Source organism: Hemibagrus wyckioides, linkage group LG23 (assembly GCF_019097595.1).
Source record: "Hemibagrus wyckioides isolate EC202008001 linkage group LG23, SWU_Hwy_1.0, whole genome shotgun sequence".
NCBI classification, from domain to species: Eukaryota; Metazoa; Chordata; class Actinopteri; order Siluriformes; family Bagridae; genus Hemibagrus; species Hemibagrus wyckioides.
In genome coordinates, this window is record NC_080732.1 from 10,181,494 (window position 1) to 10,199,042 (window position 17,549).

Below are 17,549 nucleotides of genomic sequence, written 5' to 3' on the forward strand. Positions count from 1 at the left end.
TTTTGAAGATGAAATTAGTGAAATTAGATCAGGCTCTTCGTCTTCTCATGTGTGAGTATGAGACGAGCAGGGTACAGGAGTCCGTATTTTCCATTGGCTTTTAGTTTCTCCCGCACGCCGTCAAACTGCTTACGTTGGGTGAACACCTCCGCAGGGAAGTCCGGGAAGATGCTGATATGGCTACCATCAAACGAGAGCGGGCTCCGGTTACGGGCGAGGTGCAGTATTTCAGTTTTAACAGAGTCGTGATGTATCCTGGCTATCATAACTCACGGCCTGTTGTTTCTGATGGGGCCAGTGCAGTGAACCCGGTCAAACTTTACGCCACACGGAAAATTAGATTCTCCTAGAAGCGAGGGAAGAAGTTCAGAAACAAATCTAGTGGGGTTGCCCTTCTCGATGTTCTCAGGAAGACCCATTATCTTGATATTCTGCCTGCGAGATCTGACCTCTAGATCCGTTACCTTTACTTTCAGAGACGTGTTCTCCTGTGATAGACCGGAGCAAAGCTGCTCTAGGCGGGATATGCGGCGCTCATAATCAGTGCTAGCCTCTTCCAGGTCAACGACAAGGGCTATGTTCGTGGTTAGCGTCGACTGCACTACAGACAGAGAAGCTTTCAAATTGTTAAATCGGGCATTCATAGAGGAGCCCATCCTTCTAATAGCCAGAAGAATAGCCCTAGTTGAGGCCTCATCTTCATCCTCCGAGGGATAAGAAGCATCTGTCTCAGTGGTGTCATTATCCAAGTCAGTTTGACCGTCATCTTTAGCATCGGTTAGCATTGGGCTAGTTGAAATGTCTTCCACCGCGTTGGCAGCCGGGGACCGGAGTCTTTTTGACAGTCTTTTTAGATTTATTCATCATTAATATATTGACTTTGCAAACTGAGCAAATTAAGTAGGAGTAACGAAGCTTTATATGATTTATTTCACCAAGTGTGTCGGAGATGGGAGAAAACGCATCTTACTCCATGTGCTACTCTCTAGCGCCCCCCCTAGATCAGGCTCTTGAAGTGGAGTGAGGCATTCTAAGCTCTGATCAGAAATAGGTATATTATCTGAAGGATTATCTATCAGATAATTTGGTTTTAAGTTAAGTTAATCCACACTTAGGTTGCTGCACAATATTCTTGTATATGAACACACATACACTTTTTTAATTACTTTTATAATTGCAGAAAAGTGTCAATATCAAATAATCTGTCTTATGTTCAGTGCAATTTATCCGGTAAAAATTGTTTTCATATGGCTCTTTTAGATTGTGGCATCATTTCATTTTTGATTAGAATCATATGTTCCTTATCCATTGTAATGTATGTATTTTGGGACTTTCTGTTTCTACCTTCTATTTCTGTTTAATTCTAAAACATTATGTATGTATGTGTGTTTTTCTCTTTCCAGGTACAAACGAGTTTTCTCTATTGGGACACATGGCATGACAACATACAACCCTACAACGTTAGAAGTTACAAACCAGGTATGAGTACTATTCATTGAATCATATCAAGCAGACAAGAACAAATGGTGAATGTAACAAATGTTGCGTTTAACCAGGAAAAATTATTCTAGTCATAACATATAGCCCATCTTGTTGAAGTAATCAGCTCTTCACTGATGGAGACTTAAGTCAAAACTATTTGTTTTAATCCAAATCCATCTCTGGTTTCATATCAGTGGTACAATCCACAGCAGTCATATGTATCTAGGCTGCTCATGTCCATCTTTAGCAGTAGCAGGCAGGTCTAGGGAGCAGAAAGGTTCAAGACCACTGGTATTTCAGAACAAGCATTTGAAGCTCAAGAGAGAGACCAATAGACAGAGAGAAACACAGAAAGGTGTGCAGTTAATGGTTCAGGACAATGTACATTGTGTGCAGAGTTGTAAGCAGAGACTCCAGAGGGAGTAGCTAGGAAAGCATAACTAAAAAAGATAACCAGAAGGTGACACAGGCACCCTAGGACATAAAGCAGTCAAGAGTCTTTTCTGAGATTAAATAAGGCTATTAAGTCCTAGTAATATTATCTACATGAGTTTCGACTGAAAGACTGGAGTCAGTAATCACACTAAGGCCATCTAGAGGTACTATGTAACCAGAAAATTTACTTTTGGCTGCAGGTATGTATAGTACTAATACTTTTGTCTTGTATATATTTAGTAGGTGAAAATTAATTAGCTTCCAGTACTTAATGACTTTTGTGCATTTCTTAACCATATTAAGCTGGTGCCTATTAGGGATGCAACAATACTGTTAACCCACGGTTCAATACGTACCTCGGTTTTTACCCACGGTTTTCGGTTTGGTTCTGATGGCTTGGCAAATTAAAGTGTTGTTTTCATTATTCTTTGCTTAGGTGACAGGAACAGTAAGATGTTAAGAAAAAAAAACTTGTTTTAGTTGCAATTCTCTTTATTTTACTTAAGTGCAAAAATCAGCTTGTACACATTCATAGTGTACTGAAAATAGTGAGATTTAAAAAATAAAGAGAGATAAAAAATTAACATTGGCAGCTCACAGCAAGTCAGCTTAATGAACTGCATGTACAATATTCACTGCATTTATCTACTCTTCTGCCAAATTAGCGCTTGTATGACTTTCATACAGGGGACGGGTTTGGAGTACAGCGCTCTTTTTTTTCCCCAAACTGCTATGTAATGAACAGTAAGGGTGAGAACTCTCTGTTGCCCACGAGGTCCAACTATCTGTTGTTGCACGTCTTTTCGTAGAGGTCAGGAATTACCTCGGTGCTAAAAAAAAAAAAAAAAGGACATGGGCGTTAGTGTGTACCGCAGGTTGAGCACTATTATAATGTTAGGGTTAGGGTTAAACTCTCCAGGGTTAGAGTTTAAATCTGACACCAGCATCACAAAGCATGGTTAAGCGCCCCTAACTTTAGCGCTCACTGATTGGATATTTCCTCGCGGGGAGGCATGTCTATCTCAGCGTGTAGCCATACAGTACAGGCAAACATAAACAGGCAGTTCAGAGAGTAATAAAATGCATGGAAGTTATTTAAACGAAAAAACCCGTGGCGGTCGTACTGAACAGTTCAATATTATATTGAGTATTGTGGCACCCCTAGTGCCTGTCAACTGGCATTGCTGAAACATACAACTGTGTGTCTGTGGCATAACAGTTCCACTAATAAAATGTTTACAAACAGTTTTACAAAGACATAACATATATAAAGAAAAAAGGAGTGGACCTAAAGCAGACCACCAAACTTTGCCTCATTATGCATAGGGAACACACCATTTATAGCTACATACTCATAATCATATGAATTTTTGTGGAATAGGTGTTTGATCATTGTTGTCAAAAGCTGCACTACTCTCAGTGAATTCCAGCAAGGTGTCACAGCTCTGATCAGAGCCCAGTAGTAGGTCATTTATCACTTTAACCAGCACTGTCTCTCTGCTACGATGAGGCCTAAACCCCAACTAATACATTTAATGAATAATACTCTTACGCATGTATGTGTATAACTTCTGTGACATAGTTTTTCTAGATTCTTCAGGATTAAGAGGAGGTTTGATATTGGCCTATAATTGGACAGCTGATCAGGGTCAATGTCAGGTTTTTTAATCAGGGTTTTGATAAAGATTAAGGTGTAGGTAAGGGATCTAGTTGATGATTTTAAGGAAATTGTTGAAATTAAATCGGTCTCTCTTAGGGAAATGGACATTCTAAATGCTCATCAGATATAGTAATATTGTCCTGCAGTGTTAGCTATCAAATTGTCTGGGTTGAAATTAATAGTCTAATTAAATTAATACTTTTCTATAGTATAAAATAAAAATCTAGGCTTATTTTTCTTATCTGCTATTAGGGTGGAGAGATATCCTGATCTAGCTGCTCTAAGATATTTTCTGTAGCTCAGGAGGCTTTTTCATCCATGCTGCTTGAAATAGTCAAGTCAAGAAGCTTTATTGTCATTTCAACCACATAAAGCTGACACAGTACATAGTGAAATGAAACAATGTTTCTCCTGGACCCTGGTGCTAGATAGACAGCATATAACCACAAAACAGAAACAACAACATAGAGCTAGGGACAGAAAGTTTGTCTTAGCTACATCAGGTGCAAACAATGCAAGACAAGACAACACAAGACAGTACAGGACATATAGTGCCAGAAAACGTGCAACAGAATAGAATGTGCTAACTAAAGGAACTGTAAAACCAGTGGTATCTAAAAACATATGTGTAAATAACATATGTGCACCGGTTGAATTAGTACAAATAAAATGTAAACATTTTTAGTGTGAGTCGGTTCACACAGGTGTGTGTGTATGAGAGAGAGTTAGAGAGAGAGAGAGAGAGAGAGAGACAGTGAATTGATACAGTTCAATTCTGGATGTTGAGGAGCCTGAAGGCTTGAGGAAAGAAACTGTTACACAGTCTGGTTGTGAGGCCCCGAATGCTTCGGTACCTCTTTCCAGATGGCAGGAGGGTGAAGAGTGTTTGTGAGAGGTGTGTGGGGTCATCCACAATACTGTTGGCTTTGCTGTGTGGTGTAAATGTCTGTGATAGAGGGGAGAGAGGCTCCAATGATCTTCTCAGCTGTCTTCACTATCCACTGCAGGGTCTTGTGATGCAGTGCAGGCAGTGATGCAGCTGCTCAGGATGCTCTCAATGGTAACACAGAACACAGTCAGGATGGGAGGAGGGAAATGGGCTTTCCTCAACCTCCGCAGGGAGTAGTGATGCTGCTGGGCTTTCTTGGTGATGGAGTAACCAGGTGAGGTTCTGTTGAGTGACCAGGTGATGTTCTCCACCAGATCAATACTAAGGAATTTGGTGCTTTTTGGTGCGTCCTTGTTGTCCAGGTGTGTGAGGGCCAGATGGAGGGTTGTGGTGATGGCATTGTCTGTGGAGTGGTTAGGACAATACGCAAACTGCAAGGGGTCTGGTCATGGTGGTAGCTGGGTCTTGATGTGCCTCACGTTGAGCCTCTTGAAGCATTTCATTTTGATGGGTGTGAGTGTGATGGGATGATGGTTATTGAGGCAGGAAACCGTAAACTTCTTAGGCACGGGGACAATGGTCATTGTCTTGAGGCACGTAGGAACAATGGCGCTGCTCAGGGAAATGTTGAAGATGTCAGTGAAGACATCTGCTAGCTGTTCTGCACATTCCCTGAGCTCTGTGCCAGGAATGTTGTCTGGTCCAGCAGACTTCTGTGGGTTAACTCTGCATAGAGTTCTACTCTTCCAAGTGGATAGAGTCGCCGTTGGTTGCACCCCCTGAGTATATACTACTCAGTGCACTCAAAACAGCCCTGAAGAGCAGAGGTGGCTTCTGCTGCCCAGGTTTTCACCTGTTTCAGAACACATTTAAAGCGTCTGACAAGCGGTCTGTATGTTAGAATTAGCATAACAGGAATGTGGTCTGGGTAGTCGAAGTGGGGACGGAGCTTCGCACAGAGTTTAGGGAGCACTATTTTGAGATTCGCGTGGTTGAAATCTCCATCTATTATCATATGGTGGTGATAAACAGACCGTCGGGGTGAGCATTCTGCAGATCGCCAATAGCCCCATAGAGTTGTTCTGAATTCACCGCAGCAGACCAGGGGACTCGGAAGTAGTGTTCAGCAGGAATGTTTTATTGTAGATCAGAACACACTGCGGTAGTACTGTAGTCACCGAGTCCAGAGGAAAGGACAGTTACAGTTTTAAAGGCCTTGAGTGGGCAGGCCTTGAAGGTGTGACAATACAAAAGCCTAGAGGTGATACTCTTAAACAAAAACCCCCAAGGAGAGGTAGACCTCACAGGTATCAATTCCCTGGAATGATGATACAAAAGCTTAGAGGTTATACTCTTAAACAAAGCACTGAATGGCAGAAAGATCCCCAGAGTTGGCCCCCCAACTGTCAGCTAGTTCACAGTTCCTGATCACCACCTGATTTGATCACCATTTGGTGGTGCGAGCTGGGATATGTAAATTATTATTCAAAAAGGAATGTATGTTGCAGTAGATTCTATAGTGACCTTAAAATATGTTTTACAGAGTTCACATAGAGCCTTCTTTGCATTAGTGCTGGGGGAAATGTACACGACAATAAAAGCAGTGGTGAATTCGCCTGCTGAATAAAATGGTCTGCATCTAACAAACACAAACTCCACTGGAGATGAACACTAGCTTGCACCATTCCGTGTTGATGTAAACACAAACACCGCCACAGAGAGTCTTACCGCACAGAGCTGCATTTCTGTTGGCACGAAACGAGGTGAGCCCGGCTAGCTGAATGGTGGCGTCTGGAACTTGCTACGCCATGTCTCCATGAAAACAAAGTTGCAGCAGTCTCTGAACTCTCGCCGTGTGGTCCACTGGAGTCGGATGTAGTCCAGTTTATTATCCAGTCTATTATCCAATACTACTAATTACTTAGATGGCAATAACATTCTCATTCTAGTGGTCTGCTTTAAGGTGTGTGCGTGTACAGTGAGGGAAAAAATTATTTGATCCCCTGCTGATTTTGTACGTTTGCCCACTGACAAAAAAATGATCAGTCTGTAATTTTAATGGTAGGTTTATCTGAACAGTGAGAGACAGAATAACAACAAAATAATCCAGAAAAACACATTTCAAAAAAGTTATACATTGATTTTGCATTTTATTGAGTGAAATAAGTATTTGACTCCTTTGCAAAACATGACTTAGTACTTGGTGGCAAAACCTTGTTGGCAATCACAGATGTCAGACATTTCTTGTAGTTGGCCACCAGGTTTGCACACATCTCACATCTCAAGGAATTTGGGCCCACTCCTCTTTGCAGATCCTCTCCAAGTCATTAAGGTTTTGTGGCTGACCCTTCAGCTCCCTCCACAGATTTTCTATGGGATTAAGGTCTGGAGACTGGCTAGGCCACTACAGAACCTTAATGTGCTTCTTTTTGAACCACTCCTTTGTGCCTTGGCCGTGTGTTTTGGGTCATTGTCAGGCTGGAATATCCATCCACGACCCATTTTCAATGCCCTGGCAGAGGGAAGGAGGTTCTCACTCAAGATTTGATGGTACATGGCTCTGTCCTTTGTCCCTTTGATGCGGTGCGGTTGTCCTGTCCCCCAAGCAGAAAAACACCCCCAAAGCATAATGTTTCCACCTCCATGTTTGACGGTGGGGATGGTCTTCTTGGAGTCATAGGCAGCATTCCTCCTCCTCCAAGCACAGCGAGTTGAGTTGATTCCAAAGAGCTGGATTTTGGTCTCATTTGACCACAACACTTTCACCAAGTTCTCCTCTGAATCATTCAGATGTGAACTGGCAAACTTCAGACTTGCCTGTACACGTGCTTTCTTTAGCAGGGGGACCTTGCGGGCGCTACTGGATTTCAGTCTTTCATGGCGTAGTGTGTTACCAATTGTTTTCTTGGTGATTGTGGTCCCAGCTGCCTTGAGATCATTGACAAAATCCTCTAGTGTAATTCTGGGCTGATTCCTCGCCATTCTCATGATCATTGAAACTCCATGAGGTGAGATCTTGCATGGAGCCCCAGACCGAGGAAGATTGACAATCCTTTTGTGTTTCTTCCATTTGGGAATAATCGCATAACTGTTGTCACCTTCTCACCAAGCTGCTTGGCGATGGTCTTGTAGCTCATTCCAGCCTTGTATAGGTCTACAATATTGTCCCTGACATCCATGGACAGCTCTTTGGTCTTGGCCATGATGGAGAGTTTGGAATCTGATTGATTGCTTCCTTCTGTGGACAGGTGTCTTTCATACAGGTAACGAGCTGAGATTAAGAGCACTCCCCGAGAGTGCTCCTACTGTAATCTCAGCTCCTTACCTGTATAAAAGACACCTGGGAGCCAGAAATCTTTGATTGATAGGGGATCAAATACTTATTTCACTCATTAAAATGCAAATCAATGTATAACTTTTCTGAAATGCGTTTTTCTGGATTTTTTTTGTTGTTATTCTGCCTCTCACTGTTCAAATACACCTACCATTAAAATTACAGACTGATCATTTCTTTGTCAGTGGGCAAACGTACAAAATCAGCAGGGGATCAAATAATTTTTTCCCTCACTGTATGTGCTCATGCTCGTTAAACCAGGGTGCTATTTTTTTGCCTCTAATTATTTTTATTTTGAGGAGACATGCGGCAAATGAGGTCATCTTGACAATAGTTATTTGGCTTTATTTTCTATTTATCACATCACTTTTTAGCACACACACACATACATACACATCTCTCAGCGTGATCAACTCTCTCCTTCTATGCTTTCTATTCTCCCTTTTTATCACCACCTGCATTCACTGTGTGAGAGAGCACATCATTAGAGCCATTACTCACAGGTGTGTAAAGCTTACCATGTAACCCCCAAAAGTCACCATCTGCCCCGCTCCTGGCTCTGACCTGCATTCGCAAACCGGTGCTTGGCCACGCCTCCGCAATTACCTAGTGGTGCAAAACAACATTCAACATTAGCCCTCCCATCTAATATTAGCCCCAGTTGCCGATTAACTAGTCCAGCAACTGACATCATAAACTAATCATGTGCATTGATACAGGCTATGGAAATTCAAATACAAGCAAATACTAGGCTCCCTGTGAGGGCTCCATGCATTTTGATAAATGAGTAATAACAGTAAATAGTTTATTATAATTCTGCCTAATATTTATCCACATCAAATTCCGTGATTGGCAGTAAGCTTTAAATGCTTTCTTGAATACTGTAAATTGTAATGTTTTTGTAAATATTGTATATGCAATGAAATTAGTGAAAAGTGTTTTAATAGTGTACCTGCCAAAAGTATTTACTTTACATGCCCTTACTTTGTGATTCCCTCTACAGTGGCCTTATGGGGATATATGTGGTATCACACCAGTGGGAAAAGGACAGGGCACTGAATTTAACCTTACCTTCCGGAAGGGTAGTGGGAAGAAGTCCGAGACACTCAAGTTTTCCACTGAACATCGCACAGAGCTATTGACAGAGGCACTGGTAAGCAAAAGCAGGGAAGTGGCAAAATATAAGTAGGAAAATAAATGGAGGATCTTTTGAAAGAAACATGGGGCATTAATCTGAAAGTAAATTCCATGGATTATACGAAAAAAAATGTATACTACTTTGTTTGCACAGCAAAGCTATGCATGCAATTCAAGACTGTGTGCGTGTCTGTATGAGAGAGAGAGACTCTGTGGTGGCCTGTGAAAACCTATTAGTGAGTATCAATTCTGGAAGAAATCAGTTTTTTTTTCTAGATTTGACATACAGAAATATGAATAAAATACATTTAAAAAATAAGAGACTTTCTTACAGGTGCACGTATTGATGAGATGAACTGTTTTGTTTCATTTTCTGTGAACTGCTGACAATATTTCTTCTAAATTCAAAATATAACACTCGTTATTTAGAGTTTATATTTAAATGACAACACATCAAAATAACCCAACATGCAGTATTTGCAGAGCTTTAATAACTCAAACAAATCAAACAAAATACAAATAATTTGTAAACAAATCGTCTTAATGCTTTGGCTAAATAACATTAAGAAATCAGTATTTGGTGGAATAACCCCGATTTGCATGCGTTTTGGCTCCATGCTCTCCACCAGTTTTTCACATTTCTGTTGGGTAACTTTATACCACTCTTTTTGAAAAAAAAGCAAACAGCTCAGCTTTGCTTGATGGTTTGTGACCATCCATCTTCCTCTTGATGACATTCCAGAGGTTTTCAATAGGGTTCAAATCTGGAGATTGGGCAGTGGTCTCTTTTTTTTTTTTTTTTTTTTTTTTTTACAGAGCTGTATCTACATATCTACAAAACAAAAGTATTTTACCAAAATGACATTACATTGGTTAATGACATTAGGTTATTGCAAACAATTCTTACATCATACTCTGACTTAATACTGGTTTAGAAATGCTTGTGTACGGATTAACAGTAAAATCTAATACCATTCTCATACGATTCAAATGTGCACATTCTCAGTAAACAAGTTTTTTTTATATAAAGACTATATTATTTATCTTGTTTGGAATAATTTCTTATTGACATGATATCTGTTTTAAAACATTAATATATTGGTAATAATTAGTATTGGTTAATAATTTGACTAAGAGCTAAGATTGTAAAATAATGTGGTTAAAGCTTTAATAAAACTGTTCAGTTTTTCTTGCATAGTGGTTCTCATTGTTTATAAAAATAGATGGTGTGTAAAGGCATTATCCTGATGCGCCCCAGTCTCAAATCACAGGCAGACTGAAACAGCTTTTTCCTCAAGAATATCCCTGTATTTAGCACCATCCATCTCTCCCTCAACTCAGATCAGTTTCCCAGTCCCTGCTGCTGAAAAACATCCCCACAGCATGATGCTGCCACCACCATGTTTCACTGTGGGGATGGTGTTCTTGGGGTGATGGGATGTATTGGGTTTGCACCAGACATAGCGTTTTCCTTGGTGGCCGAAAATCTGACCAGAGGACCTTCCTCCATACATTTAGGGAGTCGCCGACATGTCTTTTGGCAAACTCAGAATGTGCCTTCTTATTTTTACCACTAAGTAATGGCTTTTTTTCTGGCCACTCTTCCATAAAGCCCAGCTCTATGGAGTGTACGGCTTATTGTGATCCCATGCACAGATACACCAGTCTCTGCTGAGGAACTCTGCAGCTCTTTCAGGGTTACCTTTAGTTTTGGTGGGCGGCCCTCTCTTGGCAGGTTTGTTGTGGTACCATGTTCTTTCCATTTGAAGATGATGGATTTGATGGTGCTCAACACTTGGATATTTTTTTATAACCCAACCCTGACTTGTACTTCTCCACAACTTTGTCCCTGACTTGTTTGGAGAGCTCCTTGGTCTTCATGGTGTGATGCCTCTTGCTTAAGGCCGGGTCACACTACAACACTTTAACCATCGGCAGATCACTTTGCTGTTCAGACTACATGACTTCACTGTATGTCTTTTTGTCCTTGTGGTGTTCACACTACGCGACGCTTCGTAAATGATCCACAAGAGGGGGTCGCACACCACACGATCTGACAACAACTCTTGTCACTCAACGCCGTCCCCAAACCACGTTTTGTCATGAAAACACACACGACAGGTGGATCCGGAAATGACGCAAGACTTTCGGTAGAGGTTTGTTTTGAAAATGGACGTCGGCAGGAGTCTCGCTCTAGATAAATGTTAATTTATTAAAATAAATGTTGTGTCCACACTATTTTTGAAGCCATGTTGCTGCTTTTCTTCCGATGACCTCAACTCTGTTGACTTGCTCTCTCATTGGCTGGAGGTCGTAGTGACAATTGACACCATGTGATGTCGAGTCGGCCGACTGTCCCAGATATTTAACATGCCAGATATCTGGATTTTGTCTGCGAGGTGTCAGCAACACGTCGGCGAGCCTCTTTGATGCGTCGTTGAATAGTTCACACACAAAGATTGCCGAGCGCTGATCACCCGCTGATTTTCCCACGATCACAGCCCGATCTGTCGGCGAGCTCGTTAATTTGCAAATCGGGCTTAAAATCCTGTAGTGTGAACTAGGCTTTAGTGGCGTTGTAGCCTCTGGGGCCTTTCAGAAAAGGTGTGTTTATACTGACAGATCATGTGACACTTAGATTGCACACAGGTGGACTTAATTTCACTAATTATGTGACTTCTGAAGGTAATTGGTTGCACTAGAACTTTTGAGGGGCTTCATAGCAAAGGGGGTGAATACATATGCACATGCCAATTTTTTTTTTTAATTGTTTTTTATATATATTTTTCTCATTTCACTTCACCAACTTAGTTGTGGCCGACTATTTGTGTGACTGACTATTTTGTGCAGATCCATAACATAAAATTCAGATTAAAAAAACATTTCAATTACAGATTATAATGTAACAAAACATGAAAAATGCCAGGGGGGGTGAATACTTTTGCAAGGCACTGTATGTTAAACAACTTGTATATGGCATGTTTGGTGTCAGACCACTCAATCTGTAGGTGAGTAAAAGTATAGAAACAGCCTTAAAGTAAATAACACTTAATATTTGGTTGTATTTACCTTGCTTGTAATAACAATATCAACCCAAAACTTCACCAAGCCTTTGCTTTCTTATTTATGGTGCTTTTCCATGCCTGCACCACAGTTTAAGTTGTTGTTTATTTGGGAGGTTTCTACTTTCAGTCTCCTCTTTGTAAGGCATGCTTAAATAGCTTCAGGTCTGGTGATTGAATTGACCATTTTAATTTATTAGAATTTATTTGATTTAGCAATGTATCATGGGTTATTGCCTTGATACATAAAGTTCCTTCCTATTAGTTTGGAAACTGTAAATTAGCAGATATAATGTTTCTGTGGACTTCTGAAATTATTCACTTGCCACCAGCATAAGTTTCATCATTAAAGAATAGTGAGCCTGTTTCAGAAGCAGCCATGCAAGCCTAAGCCATGACACTACCTCCACAGTGCTCTTCAACCAATGAGCTGTATGGTTTGCATCATGAGCAGATCCATTTTCTTCGACCTTTGGCTATTCCATTTGGTAATGGTTAATTCTGGCCCCTGATCTTTTATGGCTCATCGTTGTATTTCTTTGAGAATTCCAAGCTGGCCTTCCAATTTTTTACTGCTGATGAATGCTTTGCATCTTGTGCCATAGCCTCACCCCTGCACCTGTGGAGGTTATTGTTGTTGAGGTCACTGACTGTTGTGTCAAAAGTATATTCAGAGGCAAGGCTAATGATAAATGTGTCTTGTAGCCAGAGAATTTACTATATTTTGAGATGCATTTTACTATTCCTGCATAGACTCTTCTGGGTGGGTCATGTATGACAAAGATATTTTGCATATAATAAAATTCACTGTATACAATAGTTGTTTACAATAACGCAGAGTGTTTACAATAAACACTCCTGTAAGACACCTTTTCTGCATCAAGAGAGACATTGGTCTGCAAAGAGTTACAGAGACTTTTTTGATTGCAAACTATCAAGGATCTGACCTCAAGCACACGTGGAATGGCTTACAGTCAACCACTGACTACAGAGGAAAAAAGGTTGGGAAAATCTGTGACCTGGGTATGTTTGCCTCACTACCAGATGAAGTGCTCTGTTTGAGGACAATACCACCTTCCCTGCTGTGAAACATCCTACAGATGGCAACAACTGTGCTCTAACCATCTTCCAGCTTATGTGCTTAGATCACTCAGGGCAGTCAACCCAAGAAAATTGCCAGGTCCTGATCGTTTTCAGTCATGTGCCAGCCATTTAGCAGAGGTTTTTGCAGATATCTTCAAACTCTTCCTTAGGCTGTCTGTGATCCCCACATGCTTAAGAAGACCACCATCATCTCCACCTCTAAAATGTCTGCTGTCAGCTTCTGAATGACTACCACCCTGTGGCATTGACCTCCACCATCATGAAGTGCTTTGAGCGGCTTGTCAAAAAACACATCTGTTCCTCCTTGCCAGACGCCATGAACCCTTTCCAATTCACATACAGGAAAAACAGATTGACAGATGATGTCATCATTCTAGCATTACACAAGATCTTATACACCTGGACAAGAAAAACACTTATGCAAGAATGATACTTATTGGTTAGAGTTCATCCATCATCCTATCCAAACTCATTGCAAAGCTTAAAAACCTTGGATTGAATGCTCAACTGTGTAACTGGATTTTGGACTTTTTGACGAACAGACCCCAAGTGTTGAGAATTGGTAACAGTTACTTGACTGTGAACACAAGTGCTCCACAGGGTTGTGTCCTCAGCCCCCTCCTGTACTCCCTGTTCACTCACGACTGTATTGCCAAGTACAGTTTCAACATTATCTTTAAATTTGCTGTTGATACTTCCATCTTGGGTCTCATCACTAACAGAGATAAGACAGCTTACAGAGATGAGGTGAGAATGCTCTTTACATTTACATTTCTGACATTTACATTTCTGACGCTCTCATCCAGGACGACATACAAGTTTGAAGTTTGAAGTCTACATTTTTTAAAAATCAACATACAACAATACATAAAACAAAAAGAGCTAGTTTAAGTGTTTCAGGAAGAGATAGGTCTTCATCCGTTGTTTAAAGACAGCAAGTGACTCAACTGTACAGACATCTAGGGGAAGTTTATTCCACCACTTTGGTGTTAGAACTGCATGTCATACTGTATATGTATGTGACATAAAATTTGAATTTGAATGTATACCTTGTACCCTGCGAGATAGTGGGACCAGTCAAGCAGTGCTAGTAGATCGAAGGTAGTGAGGTGCAGTGCGAGGAGTAATAAGACCTTTGAGGTAAAAGGGTGCTGGTCCCTTCTTGGCTTTGTGGGCATGCATAACCATTTTAAATCTGATGCAGGCAACAACTGGAAGCCAGTAGAGGGAACGCAGCAATGGGGTAGTGCATGAGAACTTAGTCAGGTTGAAAACATGTTGCGCAGCTGCATTTTGGATCTTTTGCAGAGGACAAATTGCATTCAGAGGTAGACCTGCCACTAGAGTCCAGTCTCAAAAAGACAAAGAGGCAGAAATAAGCACCTGAGCAGCCTATGATGTTGATAAGTTGATAAGATAAGTTCTAAGATAAGTTGAGTGTCATCATGAGTGCTATCTCAGTGATGCATTGATAGCAACCTTTGCCTCAACATCAACAAGACCAAACAGATGATCGTGGACTTCAGGAGGGTGCAGGAGAATAGCTAAACAACCCTTACACATCAACAGAGCCACTAGAGAAAGAGTCAGGAGCATCAAGTTCCTTGGTGTACACCTTTCTGATGACCTGTTGTGGTCCCTGCACACCACATAAGTAGTCAAAGCGGAGCATCAGTGACTGTACTTCCTGCAGAAGCCCAAGAATTTTGGCCTTCCCCCCAAAATCCTCACCACCTTCTAGAAATGCACCATTGAGAGTCTCCTAAACTGGTACCTGACTGTCTGGTATGGCAGCTGCTCAGCACTAGATAGAATGGAAAATTGGGAGAGCAGCTGAACTCACCATTGGAAATGAACTCCCAGCCTTACAGGACAACTACTGCATTCAGTGTCTGTGGAAGGCTCAGTTTCTTTCTGCAGGCTATCTGAATTGTCAGCAAACTGTATTATGGACTCACTGCAAACCACAACCACAAAAAAGTCTATACTTCTACTATCTTACATAAGACCACATAATCATCAGTGTTTTGCACCTTTTTTGCACTCTATCTGTTCCATACTGGGACTGCACAATTGATTTTCAGTATTACTTACTTGCACACACCTTCCTTTAGCTACCTCAATATAAAATATATAAATAGATATGCACACACATCCATATACTGTATATAAGATTACTATTCTTTTTTTTGTTTGTTTTTTTTTACTTCGCCTAAATTATTGCTGTAGTTTGCCTGAGCCTCACCTAAGCATTTCATTGTACAAACAGTCAGTGACATATATACATATAACAAACTTGAAGGCAAACTCTAAATCTTCTGAAATGGAATCTGTAATATTTAGCAGTCTATTATCAAAACTGTATCGCATTCTTATTAGCCCAGTTTGGTCTAGCTTAGGCAAAATAGCCTCCATGCCAAAACCTTGGCAATATTATATGAAGTCATAGATTTTGAGAACAAATCGTTGCTTGGATTTAAGAATTTCAGGCATAGGGTGTCCTGCATGTCTGTGTTGAAGTTAAATTCCACTGCCCCAATTAAGTCATTCTACAGCTTAATGGAAAAATGTTTAAATTACCCAAATAAAAATCATAAATAAAAAAAATAAAATAGATCATAATAATGCCAAAAACAGTGCCCTCCATGTGAATGTGAACAGAAATCAGTGGAGTGACAAGATGCTGATGAGTCTTATGTATTTTTTTTAAGGTTTTAAATTTAAAGGTTTTCTAAGGCCACCACACATATGGTTTAAGTTTGTTTTCTTACATTTGCCTTTTTTTGTTCTGTAGAGGTTTAGAACAGACTTTGCTGAAGGAAAGATAACTGGAAGAGTGAGTATTGTCAGTCTTTTGTACACAAGCAAACCAATGTTTCATTCCTCTTATCCAAATACTGATTGATAGGTGAATGGGTGGGTGGTTGATTAGATGGACGTTTAGATAGATGAAAGGTGATATTCTCCTAGCAGGTTTATGACCATGTGATATGAGTAATATTTGTCATTTTATAAGAAGTTCTGGAAAGATTCAGTGTGTATGTTTGCACAGATAGATACAAAGTAAGGTATTACTTAAGGGTAAAATAGTACATTGCGTAATTTACAAGTTTGCATACTATGTACACACAATTTGAACTACATAAACAGGAGGAATAATGCCTTCTAGCTAAGTTTAAAGTTTGAACACTGATAGGGCTGTGTTTGGGTCTGTTTACTGTTTAGATTGTTCATATTGTCAGATTAGATTGTAAGATGTTTTGTTAATTTATGTTGGAATCTTGTCAGCGTTATAACTGCTACAAGCATCATTGGAGTGACACAAGGAAGATGGTGGGGTTGGAGGTAACTCCAGGTGGCATTGACCAGATTGACCTCCACTCCAACCGGGTCATCTGTTCTTATGATTACCGTTGCATTGAAGGCTTTGCAGAAGTTTCAGACTACCAAGGGGGTTTTTGTATTATCTATGGAGGCTTCAGCAGATTGGTAAGTGTTTGTCTGTGTCACTTTGCTCAACCTGCCCATTCTTTAAGGTTACCTTTAACTAAATAATAATGTATTCCTTATTTATAATTAATATAATTAAATATAATTCTTTCAGTTGTTTTTATTTTAATAAATATTCACAGATTCAATTCTACCCATGGTTAAACAAAGTGATAGATAAATTGTGTATGAGCTGTTACCAGCACTAATAAAACGGCACAAAACTAGCCGTATTTATCTTTTTAAATCACCCTAGGCTCCATTTTGGATGCATGTTGTAATGTTGAATGTTAAATGTATTATTGTTGATTTTTCTATCAGGTTCCTCTATGCTTTCTATATTTGATAAATAAAAGTAAATCTTTTTTGTTTTCTTTAGCACCTCTTTGCATCAGAGCATCGTGATGAGATCATCCGCAGTGCTATTGAGCATGCTGGGAACTTTATTGGGATCATCTTGCGCATGAGAAAGGAGCCTTTAAGCTTTGAAGGCTTTGTTAGTGAGAGGCTCGGCAAATATGGCTCAGACGAGAGTATCACGTCCCTTGCCGAGTTTGTAGTACAAAAGATCTCACCACGGCATGCGGTGAGACACACACACACACACACAAACAAACAAATCCACTGCAACTGTGTAACTGTTTCACAACCAGCACTATTATCAGGGCCACCTTTGTAATAAATAAAGTAATCTCTTTTAACCAGTCAGAATCAGAAATTCAACAGTGCTCTGATACACGGTTCATTTGCATTAAAAATTTCACTGAAATCATTTTTGAGTAAATAACCCCTGTATCTCCTGTATCCGTGCATAACCAGAGGATTTCTGTGGCTTTGTGCATCCCTGGCAGAGATTTTTACTCCTAGAATCCCTACTGTCTGTTATGCCCCTCATAAAGCTATCCCCTTTTGCAATACAAAAAGGGGATATCTGCCATAGCGGACAAGAGTGTCAGA

The 17,549-nt window shown here is 40.3% G+C and overlaps 1 protein-coding gene across 5 annotated transcripts in view; it reads left to right on the forward strand.

The window, feature by feature from the left end:
* Window positions 1–17,549, forward strand: part of LOC131343903 (dnaJ homolog subfamily C member 13-like) — a 126,755-nt gene that overhangs the window by 22,809 nt on the left and 86,397 nt on the right. For 4 of the 5 annotated variants that reach the window (XM_058375767.1, XM_058375762.1, XM_058375766.1 and 1 more), the window contains 5 exons: window positions 1,404–1,479; window positions 8,804–8,953; window positions 15,898–15,939; window positions 16,392–16,592; window positions 16,972–17,178. In XM_058375767.1, the coding sequence (XP_058231750.1) occupies window positions 1,404–1,479; window positions 8,804–8,953; window positions 15,898–15,939; window positions 16,392–16,592; window positions 16,972–17,178 (676 nt within the window). The remainder of the gene's footprint in view (window positions 1–1,403; window positions 1,480–8,803; window positions 8,954–15,897; window positions 15,940–16,391; window positions 16,593–16,971; window positions 17,179–17,549) is intronic. The other variant, XM_058375768.1, reaches the window with a different exon arrangement.